Source organism: Apis laboriosa, unplaced genomic scaffold (genome assembly GCF_014066325.1).
Source record: "Apis laboriosa isolate Shangri-la unplaced genomic scaffold, ASM1406632v1 scaffold12_cov154, whole genome shotgun sequence".
Lineage (NCBI taxonomy): Eukaryota > Metazoa > Arthropoda > Insecta > Hymenoptera > Apidae > Apis > Apis laboriosa.
This window is the reverse complement of record NW_025221207.1, coordinates 999,994-1,022,800: the sequence shown is the minus strand read 5'-3', so window position 1 is coordinate 1,022,800 and position 22,807 is coordinate 999,994. Positions and strand designations below refer to the sequence as shown.

Genomic DNA, 22,807 nt, shown 5'->3' with positions numbered 1-22,807 from the left:
TAATGCTTCAATTTAATAATTTGAAAATATAAATTAATATCGTTCACAAAGTTAATTATACATAAAACAAAATTCTGCGATTTCAGTAAAGTTGACAATGTATTACTGATTAAAGCTTTCATCTTCATATATAAAAGAGTAGAGGTCATATCATGAGAAGCGAGGTACCTCCTTATCGGATCTATATTCAATGTTAAAATGAATTTTACTAAAGTTGTACAATCAAATGTTCCTAGAAATTTTATTTCTTAAAAACATTATAAATGATATCTTAAATAAGAAAATAAAAAATTTTAGAAATTATATGATATAATTTTGAATAAATATAATATTCGCATTTTATATGTTACAGTTATATAATATAATAAGTACATGAAATAACATGAATATTATAATATTATTATTTTTCAGAATATTATTTGTCAAAATTTTATATTATCACTATTTTATATTAATTAAAAATAAAACATTAGTTCTTTTTTTAATTTCATTCCTATATAATATATAAAATTCTTGAATATATAGTATGAAATTCTTTATAGACAATATGTTAATATTTGTGAGACACTTTTAAGAATTCGATTCTAGATGTAAAAAAAAAAAAAAAAAAGAAAAGTAAAAATTAATATACATAATAGTTATTTATTAAATTACAAGTAAGTTAAATTTGTATTAGATAGAACAAGTGCGAAAAGTGCAATACTGTAATAAAGACAAAACGGTCTCAATATAAATAATACAAATATTTATAATGTAATAAATAAGTTTTAATATTTTTGTATATGTTTTGTACATGTTTCTCTGAAAGCGATCCTTTAAGAATGTTCGAAAAATAATTAACAATTTATAAAAAAATACAATAATATAAAAAAGTTAATATCGAGTTTGCAATTCATATTATTGACTTATTATTATATATTATTACAATTATTTTTTTTTCCAATAAAAATTATTATTTTTTTCTTACCTAAGGATAAGATAAATAGAATTTAAATATATATATATAATAAATATGTATATAATTTATTGATAAAATGTACTAAAATATATATAAAGTAGCATTTATTTCATTTATGCAATTAGAAAACAGAATTTAGAGTAATTTATATAAGTATTATTATAACAATAATACTAGTATTAAACATTTGATTTATTATATCTACTTTATCGACATGATATTTAAGCAGTATTAATCATAAATGAAATATATAATTTTATAATACAATATAAATCTTAAATCTTATAAAATTTTTTTTCATCTGTGTTCTACAAACAATGAAAAGTTCTGAGAAAAAAAAATCTGAAATACCGATCGCGCAAAAGATAAGATTAATATGTTCATAAACGATACACGTAATATAAAATGCTTTTTTTTGTTTTACAATTTGAAATATAGAATAGATAATAAGGGAGAATAGACCAATTATACAATGTATTTTTGTATAAATTTTTAAGGTTCTTTTTTTCATTCTATTTTCATTTTTCTGTATCACTAGCATCATTACCAACAGAATGCAGAATCTGCATTCATTGGATGGGAATTTGAACGTTTATTCTGGTGGGAATTATAAATATCATAGCAAATTAAATAGACACACATTTTAAAACAATAAAAATCTGTAGAATAATCAATTATTTAAGATTATTATTATTTAGTCTGTGATTTAATCTATGAACTTTTTTCATTTAATAAATTAGCTCAGCGAATAATATCATGCAATGAAGATGGATGTACCGATAGCAAAATTTCAGATTTCATATTTAAAAATGAAATGTTTAAATATGAAATAAATGTTAAAATTTTTAATATTCTACAAATATTTTATTAATTTTATAATCTGATATAATATAATAATTTATAATATCGATTATTTAATTATCGATTATTAATTTATAATTTGTTAATATCGATTAAGTTTTCGTGATTCATCGTAGAGTGTCGCCACTATCGCAATTTTTGTCTAACGGAATAATGGCGCCGAAAAACAGTTATTTATCGTTCTATAATAATTTTTGTGATATACTTCATTATTATCAAGATTGCTCTCTATTATTTCATTATTTTACGCGTGTGCAGTGTTCATTTCAAGCAAAATATATGATAGTATTAAATAAAGTGTGTGAGGAATTCTCTTTTTAAAATTTATCATAGTTTCTTGTTAATATATTATCGAATATATTCAATTTCTTTTCTTCTTTGTACATATAAATGTACAACATACAACGAAAAGTGATACATCTGCATTATTTATTAAGATTTATTAAGAATTTCTGGATGAAGTTTCTCGAAAACAATTTATTTCATATGATCTATATATATATATATATGTGTGTGTGTGTGTGTGTGTGTGTGTGTGTGTGTGTGTGTGTGTGTGTGTGTATCTTATATGCACTGTTTTCCATTTTGTGTAAATGGAAATGTCAGAGTTATCATAGTTTCAAAATCGTTGGAATAGCAACATTTTGGAATCATCCAGAAACATACGTCCAGAATGGTAAGTACGTTTCACGACAATATATGACATTTCTGCATGATTATGGATATAATATATGTATTTAGCAATAGTTTCTTTATTGAGTGTGAAAGCAAGTTGTTTGAAAATAAAATGAGACCTAATTCTTCGTTCTTTATCACTATCTACAAGTAGATTTAATATTTTTTCGTTAGTTTTGTTTCTTTTTTCTTTATTTTTAATTTATTTTTTTTTTATTATTTTTTAATTTATATTATTGTGTGATCAATTTCTTTCGCTATAGGCAATTTCAATTAACTAGATTATATTAATGATATAAAATATATAGTATCGCGAGATAGAATAGATAATTATTAAATTCTGTTTTTAAGAAAAATTTTTTTGAAAGAAAAGATACAAGTTCTCAATCGCCATCCCAAAGACTAAGTAATCAAACGTATTCCAACACGAGTTGGGACGCAAATTGGCCCGCGATCGGTATTCTAACCCAGTCTCATCTATCGGTCAATCAATCTTCTCCATTCACTCGTTCATCCGCGCGGTTCGGCAATTCTCGAACGTGTCGCTGACCAAGATCGATATTTCCAAATTTTCGTCCCCGGGTATATCCCCAGGTCTTTGATCCAGAATAGTGCGCGCACTGCGGGACTACATCCGGATACGTGCTGGAATGAGTAATTCGTGGTTCGGCAGAGTTTGACAGTTTGCTAAAAAGCTCTCTGTACCCGCAGGAGGTGGTTGGCAGTCAGGAGAATGCGTTATGCCGATGTATCGGCGTGCGCGTTCCCATCTGTGTGCCTTCTGTACGAGATCCGATACGAGTCTCCGCGCACTAATGCCGTGTTCACGCTAAAACTTCCCTTCGACCGCAAGGAGGCCATTAGCACGCGCCAAATCGAACGGACTATCGCTCTTCTTCGACGGTATCGCGAATTTCGATTCGATTCTCGTCTCGTGATTAGTATCGTGGCAATGAGATAAAAATATAAACGACAAGAACGAAAGAAAAAAAGATAGAAAAGAACAAATAAATTTTATTTTATAGGGAGGGCCTGATGGGGGAACTTTACCATCGATGAAATTGTTCGAAACTTGAGTTCGATCTTGCGTTCATAAGAGTCGAGTTATTCGATTTGATGTTGTTTGAATTCGATTTGATTTTTAAAGAGACGTTCGATGAAAAATGGATATTTAAAGTGGCGAAGGAAATAGGAATACGAATATATACGAAAACACGATTCAACGTTAATATTGAAAATATTACATACGCGGGTAAAATATTATTACCATACGGTCTATAATTAATTAATAATATCGTGTATGCGATGCGGGATAATTAAACGATTATTAAATTAATATACTCGAATCCTATCAATATTGGGGCGGTTTTATTAATTATCTGATAAAATCGGCAACCGATGCTCAACCGATCGGTGGTAAATTTTTTACTTATGAGTGAAATTCACACCGATGCGCGGTGAGAATGCGGCTTAAGCTCGTACCCGGCCGTGTGTAGGCACATAAACGCGTGTATTAGCGGCGTCCTCGGGCTCGTCCATGTGAATACTCGCACACACAGACCAAACACACAAACCAGGGATCCTAGGAATATTTGAGTAGCGAATGTCTAAGCAGCATCGGGTATCAAGCGGGATGTGTGCGCGTTGTTCCGACAACGAGAAAGCGGTGACGTGGGCAAAGTTAGTTTCGTGAACCCGATGACAACGATAGCGAGGGGTTGAGACTCCTCCGTGCTCTCTGTAAAATGACATTCGTTTCACGCCAAGCCTTGTATAACCGAACACTGGAAAGATGGAGGAAAGGGGAGGCGAGTTAGTTGGAACTTTGTGATCGCAACCTCCTCTACTCTTTTCCGCCCCGACTTCCTCCCTAATCTTCGATTCGGAATAAATAAAAACGAAAAAGTCGAAACGCACAAAGCCGGTAAACCGAGCTACCTTTTAATTAGGCCTCGACTCAAAGGCGGACAACATCTTTTTAATTATAGTTTATCGCGGTCGGTCGGACTGTTATCGAAGAAAAAACGTGGGAGAGGAAGAGAAGAGAGGAAAAAAAAAAAAAGAAAAAAGAAAAAAAAAGAATTTGTTGTGGTTGAAAGCACGGTTGAAGTAGTTCTCGTATAAAACAACGGGAAAGTAGAGGAAACACAGAGGTTTTGGTATGTGCGATATTACCGTGGGGGCTCCGAGTTAACGTGCAAGGGCTGAAACAAGGTGAGAGGTTTCGGGGCTCTCGGTGAGCTTTAATTTAACTGCTGCATACGTCAGACATATTAAAGATACTAACTCTTAGAGCCGCGTAACCCTCGTCGGTGTTAAGCGGTCCGTACCTCCTTCAAACTGCCTCTTCCCGGTGCTCTTATGAAATTTTACATCGAGCCTCTGTTGCTCGTATACCCTCTTGTCCGGCGCCTTGGAATTTTAAAAGTAAGGAAACTCGTCATCGGGTCGCTCTATTAGGGAACTCTAAGCGGGGAGTCTTCGCTGCTACTTTCGCTTCAAAAGGCGAGAGGTAGTTCAAACGGGACAAGATCGGTTGAGAAGATCGGTAAATTTACGAACGCATCTTTTCCTCGAGGAAGAAAAGGAATTCCTCGATCGATCGAGAGAAAATCAATTCATCGGGAATAAAAAAATAGAAAAAAGAAATAGCATTTAAACGCGACTCGACTGGTCGCGAATTCGTCGTGGCGGAAACCCATGGTAATTAGAAATTTCCGGTACGGTAATGTCGAAACGATCGAGACGATTGCGGGTTTGCATAGTGTGTGGCGGAATAAATTCGGGGAACGGTCGGTCCTCNCCCCTCTCCCTCCCCCCGCCCACTCAGGTTTCGAAACGAGATTAGAAAGGTAACTTTGTTCGCCAATCAGCCAGCTCAAGAATTTCAACTCCACCGAAGTGGATTCCTCCGGAATTAAGGTTACTCTTGTTACACGCTCCGTTTGTCCCGATCGAAATAATTCCGGGCCGTGCGCGCAAGAAGCCTTGAATAGAAGGCGTACAGCGCGCCCGCAACTTCGATTTATTTCGCCCCGTTTACACACCCCTTCCCGTTATTCCTCGTGGCAAGCTTCGCCCCGTTCCAATCGTTTCCATCGAATTACAACGTCGAATTACGTTTCTCCGTTCGTTCTCGCGCGCTCCCCCTCTTCGCTTTCCCCTCCCTTCCCCATTTCCTCCTCCACCTTCGCACGACCACCTTCGCCGCTAATCGACTCGTAGTATCGGCGAGCCGCGACATTATTACGGGATCAGAGGGTAGGAATTACTTTTATCGCGGCCCGACGTCCGCGAGGGGGGAGGGGAAGGGGGAGAAAAGCTAGGTAAGATCATAGAGGCTAGAAAGTTGGCGCTAGCCGACCGTAGACGGCCGCTCGATTATGGAAAATCCCCCGGCTCCTCGCCCCCGATATTGTCGTCTTTCTCCTCCCGTACACATCCGAGACGTAGCGAGCGGACCGGACGTCTTACGCGGATCCATGGGTTGGCATACTCGCAAGTGGAACAGACGCGGAGGGGTCGCGTCGGAGGGGGGTTGCAGAGAGGTGAGAGGTAGAGGAGAAGGTGGAGGAATGGGAGGGCGGGGAGAAACGGAGGGTGGCGGAATCAGAGGAGAATGGACCACCCCCTGTTATCAGCTTGGAGCCAGCCGCCTTCCCAAGCCGACAAATTACTACATCCCCACCATCGCTATTCTGGTACCAAATCAAGCCTCATACCGGACGCCCGTGTCCCTCCGTGTCCTCTGCTCTCGAAAAGATTCACCTCCACGATGATGATGGTTCACTCGATGAAAGGTCATCGTCATGGCTTACGAATATTCTCTTACAGAGACGTCAAACGATCACCGTCTTTTATTCCATTCTGAACTTCTTACGCCTCGAAGGCAACCACTCCTATCCGATGATAGGTATATATTATAATATTTCTTATCTGTTATCTGTTCGCGCTAGTATAGTCATACGGTGAAATCCTCTTCGATGTTTCATTTTGGAACAGAGGGAACGAACGGTGGAAATTTTGCGCTTATTATTCCACGGATGCTTTATCTCTTCTTCAGAAATTAAGAAATATTGGCTTTATTATCAATACCTCGAAAAGTAACGCGTTCAGCGAGAGACAAACGTCTCGACAGAGTTTGTAACGTCTCACTTGCCAAACGTCCCGGATTCCGCAACGAGACGAAAAACTAAATTTCCCAGTCACGATAAAGCAGTCGTAATACTTTTCCCTCTTCTTCTTCTTCTTCTTCTTCTTCTTCTTCCTTTTTGCGGATTACCATCGCGTACATGGGTATCCGGTGCAATTCTTCGCGAAACAACGTTGCAATTTCTCAACCGATAACGTATTATTGTTAATAAACCTTGACCATTTCTCTTGACTCCGTTCGGCGGATGGGATGGAGACATCCCATTTCGTACTCGTGTATATAGGTACACAAAGAAGGGTGGAGGAGTGAAGGAGGAGGAGGAGGAGAAGAAGAAGGCGAAAGAGGCGGTAGTAGCGGAGGGTGGAGAATGGTATGCGAAGTAAGATGGGATGACGTCGAAACGTATGGCCGCTGATTTATAAAGGAAATAATTTCGCGGGAGCAATTTCTTACGTCGGGTATGCGGCAGCGTACAGCCGAACAGCCATGGGGGCTCATCTACCGTTAAAATTCATTACTTCTGCTAAAAGCGGCCTTTAATATCGGGCTGCAAAGCTGAAAAATCTTTTTTTTTTCCCACCCACCTCCTCTCTCCCCCTCTCTCTCTCTTTATTTCTCTTTTTCTCCCTCTCTCTCTCTTTTTTTTTTTCGTTAGTCGGGTCAACCATCGCGGCATACCGCTGTTTCCGCACGCGCATATACGCGATACGTGTACACGTGTACGTGTGTACGTACACATCGAGTGATTTTACGCTGTTTCCGTTATAGAATGTTTCCAGAACCGGCTGGGGGTTACGTCGTCGCTACTAGATGATGTATATTTACGCGTGCTATACCCGAAATTACGGAGTCAAGGTGGAAAGAGGAAGATGGAAAGGGATTCGTATATTTTCCCCTTTTCTCCCCTTCTCTCTCTCTCTCTCTCTTTTCTTTTTTTTCTATTTCAGTCCCGTACATTTCCTAATTCAGCCATTTCGCCCGCAAGTAGAGCGGTTCGCTGTCCATACAATAACCCCTCCCCCTCTGGCCAGCTGCACTAAAATTTTTATTGTCCCCGACCAAGTTACGCACGGCTACCGTACTACGTGGAAGGTTAACGAACCGAGGGTATACAAGGATTTCGCCGTTTCTTTTTCTTTTTTTTTCCTCTCCCCCCTTCCGAGATGGAATTGTTTGTCTTGCGAACAAATCTACGCGGAACAAATCGAAAAATCGTGTTTTATCACCGTGATGATATGAAATTCTGCCGGTCGGTGGTCCGGGATTGGCAACCATTTAATTTCACCCCGAATCAAGCTCGAGATGGTGGAAAAATTTATTTTGAATCTCAAAATTGCCATAAGATAAAGAGATTTCTATCGAGCAGTTTTTGAAATATATGGATGGTATAATATAATATAACGAGGATGAGAGAGACTGGAAGAAAAAAAAAGGAAAGAGAGAGAGAGAGAGAGAGAGAGGGAAAGAAAAAAAAGAAAAACAATCTGGAAAAAATAAAAAAAATGCTAATGTTTTACGAGGCAATTTCGTGATGAAATCACGTTGACGTGGTTTGAAGTTTTCCCTCGGCGGCGGATTAATATGTTTGCGGGGACGAAGCCCGTTGTATTACGCTCGCAAAATAAAGTGTCTTTAGCGGTGAATTTTTGATGAAATACTTAGACGCGCTTTGCGCGCCTCGTTTTCGCTGTTGTCACCCTCAGACCAAATAGACTGTTTTATAAGAAGGACAGAACAATGTAATGGGAAGGGAAGAGAGGCGAAGGAAGGGGAAGGAGGAGAGGCGACGCGGGCTCGCGGAAAGACGCGGAAAAGAAGGAATAAGAAAGTTGATGAAATATCGGAGAGCGGCTTAGACGGGACAATATTCCATCCGTTGTAAACCGTTCTCTTTCCCGCGCCAATAGATATCGCTGTATACCTCGCTGCGTATCCTCTTGTATCTTTTTTTTTTCTTTTTCTTTTTCTTTCTCTCCTCCCTCTTATTCCATCTTATTCTCATCTTTTGTCTCCGTTCTTCCATCCATCCACCCGCTCCCTCCCCTCCGTTATTTTTATCTTTCGCGCTCTCGTCGCTGGGAAATCCTTTTGGATTTGTGGAAAATGAAAGGCCGTTAGCGGGATCGAAAATTCGACGATTCGAAATATCTGTGGCTGGGGATGCACAATTTACGAGACGCAAATTGTAAGGGGATAAAAAATCCCCTGTGGATAAAAATAGCGAAAAGCGGGGGCGAGTAGCGGAAAAATCATCAAGGGTTGTGGAAAATTTTTCGAGCACGTTTCTTTTCAGTTTCATCGTCTTGGTCGGCCCCCTCTTCTTCCTAGTCGTCGATGCCGAGCGGACACTCGATTATAGATCGTTCGGCTGCAATTTCATCCGTTTGTCGAGATCGTTCCAAGTGTCTGGAGCACTGTCATTCATCGGTGGGACGATTCTCCTCCCCCTCCCTTCGATTTGCAATAAACGCGATGGACATCTCTCTTCATCGTTCTCTCGCCACGATTCTTTCCCCGCAATTAAATCGCAGGGAAAAATCTCAGGCGAGACAAAAGGCGTCCGGCTTCTACATTCCTTCTTTGTAATTTGCCCCCCATCTCCTCCTTTCTCTATCGGGCGGATGATGGAGGACCACTTGGAACCGGAGAAAAGAAAGTCCTCCGGGCTCCGTATTTACGTGCCAGTTCAGCAAAGTACCCCTACTGCTCGTAACACCATCGAACGATCAAACGTCTCTCCTTCCCCTCCTCTCCCCATCCCCTGCTGAATTTCGAGGCGGGGAACGGCACGAGCCAAAAACGGCGATAAATCTCTTCTTTTCTTTCCTTTTCCTTTTCTTTTTTTTTTTTTTTTTTTTTGCGATTTTAACCTTGCTCCCAAACGAATCTCTGAATCTAATCAGACAATTTGACATTCTCGCCCGGTTACCGGTCGAATAATTAATTAAAATTTCATTCAAAGATGCTATCGTCGCAAGTAACTTTCTCAAGGGGGGGAACTTTCCAAACGTTTCAACTAATTTCCCTCCTCCCTTTCCTCATACCTCCTTTCCATTCCATCTCAGTTTCTGGGTGGTGGTGGTGGTGGTGGTGGTGGTCGAAAAATTTCAGAGCGCAACCGTGTCGACAACTATGAGCCAACTTTTGCATTCGGAGTTCGTTAGCCCGTATTTCTCTCCCTCCTTCCCTTCCTCTCTCCCCCTCCTCCCCACCCTGACGAAGGGAGGAATTCCTTCGAGTGCGAGCGGCGAGGACTTCGGGAAGGCGGAAAGTGGGAAAGAAACGTAACGTACGGCCGTTCGGCGAGTGTGACATTTATTAGACATTAAGTAGTAATACCCACGAATGGGACGGACGGGACTAGCCCGGGTAATAAGGATGGGCCAGGAAAGCCGTCATACTAATTGTAGTAATTCCGCCATCCACTTTGGATATTTAATTAAGTTTCCGCTGACAAGCATCTACTTAGCGGAGAGAGGGGAAGAGAGAGAGAAAGAGAGAGAGAGAGAGAGAGAGAGGGGTGGATCTTACATAGAGACGCGCTTGCTACTCACCGCTTCCATCAACCCTCTTGCTTAGCTACTGTGTAACCTACCGACCTGTTTAAATACCACCTCGAAGCTTGCGCCGTTCGCTAATTATTTAGTATCTCGCTATATCTGTGCGCCTTTAATCGTGGAAAGGAAAAAAGAAAAGAAAAATAATCACGGATTGACGTTATTATTCAGATTATCAAATATCTCGAATATCTCGAATTTTCTCCCATTCCAATCCTTCTTTTTTTTTTACGCGTGAAAATTTTTAATGTATCGCACGCGTCATTTTTCCAAGTTCACGAGGAAAAAAAAAAAAGAAAAGGGAGGAATTGTCCGTTTTTTATAAAGATCTTGAAAATTGTTGTAAAAAGATCGTAAGAACGGGTAAGTTGACGAAATCGATATCAGTCAATCAGAGATATAAGCGAAGATATCTCGGTCAGAGACCGAGTTTCAGATTGATTTAGGGAGGGGGTGGGAAGTGAAGAGTGGCCAAAAGCGGAAGCGTGGCCAACGCCTAAATATCGGGGCAGACGATCCTTCTCCCTTCTTCCCCGGGACACCAGCTATTCCTTCTATTATCTATTGTCCGGGCGAAGATTTTAGTGGGGCCAGTATATAAGGAGGAGCTAGACACGAATGCGGTCTCCCATTCGATTCCGTAAAGTATGAAGCTATCAAGCCCAATGGTCCGAAAAGGCCGGCGCAATTACCAATAACTCTTTGACATGCCCCGTCCACGTTTCTTTTTCCACTCGAAACATTTTCTCGTTGGCTCGCGCCCGGGAATTCGTCAGAATTGTTCGCGGAAATCGAACTGACCCCCGGCCCATCTCCCCTGCAAATAAATGTAGATGCTGCGCACGCGAAATTTTGCCCTCGGTAAGAAGAGAAAGGATCGCGTGCATCATCGTGGCGCCAACTCGAATCGAAACGAATTTCTATGCTATATTTTTAGGATAAAAGGACAGAGAGGAAAAAATTAAGGAAGCACGTGGATCACGTGCGACGCCGTGATATCGAGTCGAGTTAAACTCAATATCCATATTCCATTTTGATGAATGAAGACTTTTGCGCGTTACATCCAAGTCGAATTCAAAATACATCGTATTCCATTTTTTGGGATGAAGCGAGATAAATGAAAAAAAAAAAGAAGCGTAAAATTTTGCTCATCACCGTGAAAGAAACGTCGAGTGAGGATAAAACGAAAAATTCTATACAATATTTATTTTACATATGAATGAAAGAGAGAGGCAGAATAAAAAATAAATAAAGAATCGTAAAGATCACGTGCATTGTCATGCCTCCGTATCGAGTCGAGTCGAATCGAATCGAATCGCATTTCTTCTATACCATATTCGACTTCTGGGATGGAAGGAGAGAAAGATGGGAGAAAAGGAAATAATGACGCGAGATGGAAGGAGATGTTGGTTCACGGGCCGATAGCCACCCCCTACTTCTCGTTTCCTCGGGAAAATAATGATTCTTCCTTGTAGAATTTTTTTTCGAGGAGCAACTTTGATTCCTCCTCGGGGGTGGGAGGGGGAGGGAGGGCCGATCGGGGAACCGAGCACAGCCGACATCGAAGAAGGACGGCACCAGTCCTCTTTTCGCTCGGATGAATTTCTCCAGTTAAGTAATCCCTGCTCGTGGATTCGGAATGGAAACAGTGCGAGCGCACGGATAAGAGGGATAAGGATCCTCTAACACCTCCTTCTGCTTTTCCTCCTACCGCTCTCGTCCGTCTTTCTACTCGAGCACAATCCTCCGTTCCCTGCCTCTACGTACTATATGTACAGTTTATATATATATATATATATAGAGCAGAGCTTGGGAAACTCGTAGTTGCCGGTCTGATATCAAGCCACCATTGTTTACCGAATATCGAGATTCTATTGTGGTCTAATGGAGGAGGAGAGAAAGAGAAAGAAAAAGAAACGGTTCGCGGTAATGCAATTGAATTAAGAACGGGATAAAGATCAGATTTGTTCGAGAGAAATTTAAGAAATGGATTATTTTGGATGGGTGTATTATAAAGAGGGGCGGGGGGAGGGGGAAAAGAAAAAAGAACGTAATGGTAGCCGGGAATGGAGGGCTCTTTCGTTATTGAGAACGGTAAGGAGAGGGTATTATTTTCGCGTAATTATCTGTTTTGCTTATCGAACGCGAGGATAAGCAAAGATAAGGCACTTGCGTGCCTTTATTTTCGTCACAGAAATTTTTTTATTCTTGCATCGACTTCCATTATAAAAGCAATGAAAATTTCTCGATGAATCCGTTTCATTATTCGTTATTCACACGTGCGCTCTATCTGTTGATATCTCCCTGAGATAGATCTATCCATCCATCTTTTCTCGATTACACGAATTTCTTCTTTTATTTTTCATCAGAGAAAAAGAGATCGAGTTAAAAGTTGTTGTTAAAATAAAATATGACTGAGAGATAAAAGGGATCCAAGCAAACTCACAGGGAAACTCATAATTCTCTAGAATTATCTTCGAATTACGAGATAATCGGAGAATGGCGATCGTTAAAATTCGCTTCCTTTTCTCGATACTACATTCTTGTATCCTTTTGTTTCAGAATACAAATTTCACTTGCTCAACAATTTTATCGCTTAACTTCCCACCTTTCTAGTTACGAACTTGCTTTCAAATTACTGCACGCAACCGAACATACCGCGTGTGCCATAAGTTAACTAAACGCTCGTTAAACTCGCGCCGCGTGCCAGCACAAATTTTCTCGATAAATTTAATTTTTCTCTTATACGGACACTGGACTCGTGTATCCGTATCCTGAATTCCTTTTAATTACTTCGCCTACTCGAGCTGTTTTACGAACGAATTCCACGTTTCGAAAAGAGCTCGATGCGAATAAAAGAGAAAAAAAAGAAAAAAAGAAAAAAAGACCGTCGGTGAACAAGCAGAGGTTCGATTGCGATATCGCATTAATTGTATTTATTGCACGCGCAAAGGACGTATGCACGTCTCATCGATACGAAATGCGGCCGTTCTTATGGACGCCCCCTATAGTGATGCTAAACAACGCCAGGCCAGGCCACGATGCAACGGTGTTACAAAGTGACGGCGGTTTCGTGTTCGTTGTCGGACGTTGGACATCCATGAATAATTAATTCGTACGTTTCTCTGGCTGTCCGACGGTGCACCGGCTCTCAACGAGTCGTATTATCCCTGGAAGGGCAAAGAAAAGGGAACGAGGAACGAAAGGATAGAACGCCAGGTCCGGGGTATCTCTACTCTTCGACCTACAACTTCTCCCTTCTCGGTAACCTCGCGATTGATTCGAGCGGTTGAAACGTTGCACGGAGGGAGCGATCGGGAATGGGTGGATTAATTAAGGTTGTTCGTTCCCCAAGCGAGTGAAATTTTGCCAAGGACTTTCGCAAGTTTCCAACCCCGCGAAACGTATTGGCTTTGCTCGTAAACGGCTTGCTAACGACGATCGCGATAAATCGACGAATAATTCCGAAGCGTCTTCGCGCGATTAATTGTGACTCGACGATCTCCCCCCTCCCGTTCGTTCTTGTTTCTCTCTTCGTTCCGCGGCTCGAATGATCCTGGATAAGCGTAGATAAATATAAGCGTAACGATCGAGGAAATTTAGATTAGAATTTGTATTAAATAAAATCGATCGAAAGAGTGATTCTTGTGCGGTGTTAAGAGAGGTATATTTGGAGAGATAATTTCAAAAGCGTGCCACAATACGTGGTAAATATATACGTACGTTGATATAGATATATATATATATATATATACGTACGTACAACACCGATGTCTAATGCCAGGCTTGTATAATAGGATTCATATGTATCGAGTAGAGCAATCGGAAGTTCGTACGTTCTAGTGATCCTATTGTTGGATGTAATAGCTACTGTTTCTATGCATGTTCCGAATCAATGTTACCTCGATGCAAATTCCAATTGTTTCCTGGAAAAGAGTCCCGTTTCTAAAAAGAAACGATCGATCGAACGAATCGATCGAATTTTATTTTATTTTCCAAATATACATATATATATATGCATTTAACAAAAGCGGAGTGTATTTGTTAACTGTACATACTCTATTACGCCAGATACCGAGTGTGGCGCGTGACTCGAAATACCGCCACGGTTAACTTGCATTTTCAAAAGGAAAAAAAATAAGAAGAAACGAGAAATTCGTCCTCGACGAAAGAAGAAATCCGGCTTCTCGGCTCGAGCAGAGGTTAATTAAGGGGACGGTTGAATTAGCATTTCGCGTGGGAGCTGCAGCGAAATTTCAAATCGACCGGGTACAATTTGGACGAGCATTAAGCAACGTCGTATCATGCATAATGCACGGAACATGGCGCGCCGGCTGCCCTCCCGAATATAAGTCGGTCCGCGCTGTTTCCTTTCCTCCTGCGCTCCCCGCACCCCGTTTCACCCGATTCGTCGTTCCAGGGTGCTAAGTACCTTGGGAGAGAACAGACGGAGGAGGCTGGAACAAGCCGGATTACGGATTAGGATCAATTTCGAGTAGTTCAGGCGATATGCACTGTTTCACCCGCGGCACCGAATTCATTCTCTTCGCAGCTTCCTCTCCTCATTTTAAACGCGGCCACGCTTTAAAGCTCCTTTGAATCGGAACTGCTAGCTTCCCGCCTCGAGACGAGAAGCAGACGTGTCTTGATCCAGTTTTTGATTAACGGAGTAGCGTACTCGTGCATTAACGCGACCTTTAAAATTTGTGCACGCCTCCTTTGAATAGGATTGGTAGCTTCGAGACAAAAAGCAGATATCTGATAAGGCTTCAATTTTTGATTAACTGTCAATGACACAAACTCTATCGTATTTACATCTTTAGAGAGATTTATTTATCTTAGGGCGAATCTTGAATATCACGAGTAGCGTACTCGTGCATTAATGCGATCTTTAAAATTTGTGCACGCCTCTTTTGAATAGGATTGGTAGCTTCGAGACAAAAAACAGATATCTGATAAGACTTGGTCCAGTTTTTGATTAACTGTCAATGACACGAACTTTATCGTATTTACATCTTTAGAGAGATTTATTTATCTTAGGACGAATCTTGAATATCACTAGTAGCGTACTCGTGCATTAATGCGACCTTTAAAAATTGTGCACGCTTCTTTTGAATTAGACTGCTAGCTTCGAGACAAAAAGCAGATATCTGATAAGTCTTGACACGGCCTCTATCTTTCGTAGAGAGATTTATTTATCTTAGGGCGAATCTTGAATATCACGAGTAGTGTACTCGTGCATTAACGCGACCTTTAAAAATTGTGCACGTCTTTTTTGAGTAAGACTACTAGCTTCGAGACAAAAAGCAGATAAGGCTTGGTCCAGTTTTTGATTAACTATCAATGACACAAACTCTATCATATTTACATCTTTAGAGAGATTTATTTATCTTAGGGGGAATCTTGAATATCACGAGTAGCGTACTCGTGCATTAACGCGACCTTTAAAAATTCTGCACGTCTCCTTTGAATAGGACTGATAGCTTCGAAACAAAAGGCAGATATCTGATAAGACTTGGTCCAGTTTTTGATTAACTATCAATGACACGAACTTTATCGTATTTACATCTTTAGAGAGATTTATTTATCTTAGGGGGAATCTTGAATATCACGAGTAGCGTACTCGTGCATTAATGCGACCTTTAAAAATTGTGCACGCTTCTTTTGAATTAAACTGCTAGCTTCGAGACAAAAAGCAGATATCTGATAAGTCTTGACACGGCCTCTATTTTTCGTACAGAGATTTATTTATCTTAGGGCGAATCTTGAATATCACGAGTAGCGTACTCGTGCATTAACGCGACCTTTAAAAATTCTGCACGCCTCCTTTGAATAGGACTGATAACTTCGAGACAAAAGGCAGATATCTGATAAGTCTTGACACGGCCTCTATCTTTTCTTAGAGAGATTTATTTACCTTAAATATTAGTAGCGTATTTGTGGATTAACGCGACGAATAGTTATTCCATGATCGACTTCAACGATTGTTATTCGATATACGATTAAAATTTTCCTCGAACAAGGAATCACGATTGAAATCGTGGCGAGGATCGTGGATGAATAAATTTCCAGAGAGACTTGGAGTCGGAATAAAAAAAAAAAGATAGTACTCGTTTTTTTTTTTTTTTTGGCCAGGTGTAGCTTGTTTGTCGTCCGGCTCGTGCAACGCGTGCAACGGTGGCGTTAACTAAAATCGAAGTGATTTCGCGCCGGGAGGAGGCGTCCACCGATCCAGACGAATAAACTATCAGGAATATTGAAACATCGGCTCCCTGTGCTGGTGCAGTAATCGTTCACGGACAAACGTGCACGTGCGCAAACGTGGTCCACGTTCTTGGCCCCTGTGTATGCGCGCACGCCATAGTCACGGGGGAAAAGCAATCATCTCGGCCGGACGCAATCAGCCTCTAACACACACGTTCCACACGGTTGTTCCACACTCTAGCTCTCTACCTGCCTCCCGATTCGAACCTCCCCCCCCTAAGCTAAGTCGTCTTCTGCGGGACACCCGTTATACGGCGTGGGCGTTACGCGAGAATAGAGTCGAACGAATGGTTTCGATCCCGATCGGGCGTTGGAAAGATTGGCTCGAGGATTATTTCTCTTTATTTTGTTTCGAGGAAAAAAAAAAATAAAAAAATAAAAAAATAGTTATACGCGCACACGATATTGCCAATATTTGAATTTTTCCATTCCCAGAAGGGTGTAGATAGGTATGTTACGGGGATATATGTAAGTGGGGATACTTTGCGATAAATTGTTTCCTAATTAGCCGGTGTGCATAATTAATATGTACCGTGGTAATTACCGATATGTTTTACCATCGACGGTACACAGAGCGGAGTGATCAGTTTCCGGCCGCTGCGTTATAAAATAGAGACGCGGATAAACAAACGAAACAGGCGAGTAAACAGGCGAAAACGTAGACATACGAGTTGAAATTGTAGTAATTTTCAACCGGCTACTGCGATCGTTTTATAGGCGGAAAAATGATGCAAATAGATTTTGGAAATTGTACATCCTAATATTGTACGTTTAATTTTTTCTTTCTTTCTTTATTTCTTTCTTTTTTTTTTTTTTACCTCCTCCCCATCGATTCAATCCTTACGAATTTCCAACTTATCCTATCCCTCCCCGCGATACACGAGAATAAATAATTGAACTGCACTCGATGAAGAGACCAAAAGGTTTTCCCATTTCCCTATCCGGCGAGGGAGGATCGGTTGAATCGGTTCTCGCGTTGAAATTTCCATCTTGCTTTCGTCCGCACTTTTCCCATACCTATCGGTCCACGCTTCGCTTTAAGGTACGCGAACTAAGAAAATCGTGTTACCGTACCAAGTTTATATACACGCTCGTATACGGAGCGGTTGAGAATCGACTATCGACCGGGATAGTCGAAGAAGAAGCTTCTCCGCGTTTCGTATCGGGTCGATCGTCGAGGCGCGAAATTTCGTCTCGGAAACGCGCGCCCCCGAAATTTCGCGGGAGAAGGAGGAGGAGGAGGATGGAAACAGGATGGAACGAAGGAAAGGGTTTTCTCCTCGCGGTGGTTTATGTTGTTTAGGTGGCGCTGGATGGGGCGAGTTGATGTCTGACGCAAATGCGGGATGGCTTGTTCGCGGGGTACGCGGCTGGTAAACTTTGGACGACGGCAGTTAACCGGAATCAGGCCGAATCGATTATAACGGTCGGATCGTTGCCGCGAGATAGCACGAATCGACAAGGGGGAATTTAATGGAAAACTCGTGATGTCGCGTCGCGTCGCGTTTACTTCGCCGACTCGAGCTCCTCCCTCGATGGAGGTGGCGGTCAAAGAGAGGGAGGGAGGGGAGGGAATGGAGAAAAATAGAAGATACGGAAAGCCACGAGGCGAGGGATGAAAGAAAGAAAGAAAGAAAGAAAGAAAGAAAGAAAGAGAGAAAAAGAAGATAGAGAACCGATGGGGAGGGGGGGTATCGGTGACTATAGGAAAGTGGCGAGACTTTTTGCTCGTTAATGCGAAATTTCTGAAGGAAGCGAGGAGGAGGCTTCGCCGGATGTCACGTCACCGACTTTCAATTTCCGGGACGTGGCCGGCGCGGACGTCTACCGCGCCCCTACAAATGAGAGCCGCTGCATCTTTCGCATCGAATACATTCTCCCCGTGTATCTCCTCTCTCTCCTCCAAATTGATTGTCACTGCGTCGAAGGTGCAAGATGTATGCCGGTTTCTGTTCGCCGGTAAATCGATTCCGCAAGGGTTTGGAGGGGAGGTCGAGGGTCGATCGCGGGGTCAAATATTACGACGACTCCTCGACCGATAGCGGAACCGATGGAATTTTTCCGACAATGAGGGGCCCTCCCCCCCTCCCCCCTTTCCCCCCTCCCTTTTTTCGCGACGCGGAAGCGACGGCCGCGTCGCTTCTGAAAGGACGGGGCAAAGAATTAATACCCGCGCCCGTTGAAATATGAGAAACACTCGGTTTTAATTTCGCCCCCTCCCCTCCTCTTCGGTCGGAAAACGAAACGTCGATTTCTCGTTTCTATCACATCCTCCTTTTTAATCGGCGGAAAGAGAGAGAGAGAGAGAAAGAATGAGAGAAGCACAGGACACACGTATATAATTCGAACAAAGTTGAAAGTCTTGGATGATCGAGGCTCGCGTTCGAGTTGTCGCGATTCGTTTTTTTATTTCGTCGAGGCTGACACCCGATCCGTGCCACCACCACCTTTTCGTGGTAATTCTATTCGATGAACGTTAGTTAAGAAGAGGCTCGTCTTTCGCGTTTATCAACATCGGAAATAGCTGTCCCGTCTGAACATAGCCCTGGGTCAGAAAGGTCCAATTTCTCGTAGATCACAAATAGTCCCCTCTCCCTTCGGCGCAGAGGGTGCGCGTGTGCGCCGGCCGGAAATTTGGAAGTTGACGTAGCTCGAAGGGGGGATGGGGGCAACCGATAGGATGCAACCAGTCGAGCCGACATTGAAAAACCGATGGAAACGCGTAATTCACCGATGGATTTGCGATAAATCCGAACCGATGAACGACATAATACGGTGACTGGTTAATGGATGGGACAGGGGAGCTAATTTGACGCGTGTATACCGGCCGGGCGTGCGCATTCTGTCGCGTGGCCGCTTATACATCGGGGCAAAATGAAAATACAAATGTGACAATATGTGGGTACCGATACCCAAACACGGTGAAACATACCGATGAAATTTTGGCCGGGAAGAGGAAGGGTATAATTGCCACGTAATGCTTGGACATCATTTGTAAAACAATGTTCGCTTTATCTCCCGCCCGGCCAAGTTATTCGATTTATAAATAATGGAAACGATTCCGTCCATGAAGCGATACAGCTTTCGAACGTAACCTCGACAAACTCGGATCTCGAGAGGAACAGGGGGAAAAGTAACAGAAATTTTTAACTAACGAGATCCAATTCTCTATAAGAAAGAAGATAATTCGTGTCTTATTTTCTTAAAACAATAATTCGAGACAGTGTTGAATAAAAAACAAATTCTCGAGTGAATAATTCGTAATTATCTCGTAGTGGTAGAAATAGCGGCGAATATCTTTCAATTTTACAGGGCAGATGTACGCAAAAAATATCTGAAATGTAACTTAAACTTCACCTTATATTATATTTATTTCAACTTTTACGAATCTTCCAATGTTTAACGAATAATTAATTCACCTTATATAAGAGATAAGCGCAGATCGAATTATCTCGAGTTCCAGATCTTTTCGATTTGATTTTTATTTTTTCTTTTAAACGATCGATCGCTTATAATAAAACGGAAACAAACGGGGAAAGGATTTTTCGTGTGAAAGGTGAGAGGTGTTCGGCCAGCTCCCTTCCTTCATCGAAGAAGAGAGGAGGAGGAGGAGAGGGTGCAAGTTGTCCCGCGAAAGTAGGCGAAAAGGAGAAAGGAGGGAACGAAATTGTAATCTCACCGCAGAGGGGAGGATTTTATTCCTCGAATTATATAGACGAATATATTATATCCGTCTATCGACTTATTAAAACGATAATCTCGTTGGATACGTATCACGTATCGTACGACTTAAAAATGCCTTATCCAATTCCCTACAATGTGCCGTAATACCTAATCGTATTCGCGCGAATGCCTTTTTTGTCGTCCCGACACGTAGCGAGATCCGAGTTCGCCGTTGTGGAAATTTTAATACAGACTCTGAACCGCCGGGACAGTATCGTGACGCGAAATAGAGTGCCCGGTGAGTGTGCGGGCCAGATATCGTGTAAGTCGGACTTAAACCTCTCTTCGCCACTTTCGCGGGACAACTTGCACCCTCTCCTCCTCCTCCTCCCCTTCCTCTTCGGCCAAGGGAAGGGAGCTGATACGGCCGAACACCTCTCACCTTTCACACGAAAAATCCTTTCCCCGTTTGTTTCGTTATTAAGCGATCGATCGTTTGAAACAATAATAAAAATCAATGTCGAGATGATATTCGAATATTTCTTTCTTCGTTATTCATTCGTTCGGGATGCAAGCGAAATTGGGAAATTGAAGAGGGGTGGGGGAAGAGAATTTTTCATACGTAATTTCGAATATAATCGATCTTTAGCGCGGCGATCGTGATATTCAATTTTATTATCGTATATATCCGTGAACTGTGTTCGACGTTCCTTTTGATAGATTTGACACGAGCCAAGTTATAGACAGCGCATAATCACCTGCTGATCATTATTCAGCCCATTCATTGCGTTATCGCGTTCGAACCGATCCGTGATTCGATCACGTAGTATCTGGTACACCATTTGTAGTCATCCCTCTCTCTATCGGATTCTGGATAGTTTGCACAATTTAACCGTTCGTTCCAAAGAAAGCTTTATCGAGAAAAATACCTTTATATATATATATATTTAAAATACGTTTCTCACAACCCTTTAAAAAAATAATAATCACAGCAATAGCATACTTTTGTCTTCCGCGTTGACTGACAAAAGTTCACCGCAAGAGTTACAATGAAAAACTTTTCAACGGAGAGGCTCGCGATCGGTTGTACTTTCCGTGTCAGGTGAAAACTTTTCGAAAAAATAGGAGGAGGATTCGTTTGGCAGCGTGTGCATACGTATTAGACACGGAAAAAGAGAAAGAGAGAGAGAGGCTAAAATAGCGATGCACGGTACGGAGGCTCGGCATTGTTGTTGAGGTGAGCTCGCTGGTAATGAAAAGAACTCCAAACTCTGTCTCTCTGTGCCTCGCCCCTCTCTCCTTCCCTCTTGTTGCCTCCCTCCGTCCAATTTCTACCTCCTCTCTTTCTCTCTCTCTCTCTCTCTCTTCCCGTAACTGGACTTCTTTCCCTCCTTCCCTCTCTCCCTCTCTCTCTCTCTCTCTCATTATCCCTGGCGAATCCCTGGCTAAGAGAAAACCGAGCACCCGCATCCTCCACCCCTCTCGTTCGGCTCGGCCTCTTGTTTTAATCACGGCGCCACAAAGTACGCCATTGTCTTCCCAGTATCGGTCTGAGAAAGTATCTCAGGAACGGCGCAGCCAGCTGTACGCGCGGTCCAGCGAGATAGACAGAGAGAGGGAGAAAGAAGAGAGAGGGGAGAGGTAGAAAAATCCGTCTGGGAAACCGCTTGTTGGCTCATTGCCAACAGGGTGCATCTGTTTCCCCGCTAATCGGGCCAGATCAAACATAACAAAGGGAATCGTTGTCTCGCGGCCCGTTTCGTGCTACCTTCGTTCCGCCAACCGATTCGACGCGCTTCCATCCGCAGCGGCGTGCCAAATCGACGACGACCACGACGACCACGACGACGACGACGACGACGACGACGGCGGCGACGTTGTCGATGAACGAGAGAACGCAGAGGCGATCGGCCGTGGCCGTTTTTTTCGATCGATGAGCGCGTGTCGCGAATACCGCGCAAAATCAAGGGACGCGGAAAATCGGCGAGCGTAAATCGTACGGTAAATAGGCGGGCGCGCGTGACGTAAAACGTAAACGAAGAGGAAACGAAAGGTTGGGGGCGAGGCGAGGCTCGAAAACGTTTGCGAAGCGTTTCGACGATTTGTAGAGGCCCTTATCTCTCTCTCTTTCCGAACTTCTCTCTCCAATCGTACGAATTTTCGAGCGGATATCGGTCCACCGATTACGATTGTAATTTCGTTTCATTTGCCTCGTTCACGAGACACGAGTTGCACGCCGGTTGCTGCCACTTTGCTACGATCTGGGACAGAAATTATCGGATTGGAATTTGTGTGCGTGTGTGTGTGTGTGTGTTCAAGATCATCCTGGCTACTCGGTATTAATAATCGAAACTGGGTCCTCTGTTGTCTTTGATCTCGAGGGTTGTTTCGAATCTCGTGTTAAATTGGGTAACGTGATATCGGTATTTCTACTTGTTACAGCTACTTGGTCAGATTATAGAGTAAGGAAAAATGGATTTTGGGTCTGTTTCGAGAGAAATGAAAAAAAAAATGTTTGGATTGGCCGACGATGATACAGTTGGAGATGGTAAGAGGCGAGAGATGCAAGATTCGGAGACAAACGCCCTTAAAGGAAGTATCTTAGCGAGGGGGTGAGAGGCAGAGGTTGGATCGGAGCAGGGAGGGACAAGTAATTTCCTTGGCAGAGGCGTGAGG

The 22,807-nt window shown here is 42.1% G+C and overlaps 1 protein-coding gene across 2 annotated transcripts in view; it reads left to right on the top strand.

Annotated features, from left to right (window-relative positions):
- Window positions 1-2,408: 2,408 nt before the first annotated feature.
- Window positions 2,409-22,807, top strand: part of LOC122720456 (zeta-sarcoglycan) — a 228,916-nt gene continuing 208,517 nt past the window's right edge. The window contains exon 1 of one of the 2 annotated variants that reach the window (XM_043947198.1): window positions 2,409-2,495. Coding sequence is in view for 1 of the 2 variants with exons in the window: in XM_043947200.1 (XP_043803135.1) it covers window positions 2,493-2,495 (3 nt within the window). In the remaining variant the exon portion in view is untranslated. The remainder of the gene's footprint in view (window positions 2,496-22,807) is intronic. The other variant, XM_043947200.1, reaches the window with a different exon arrangement.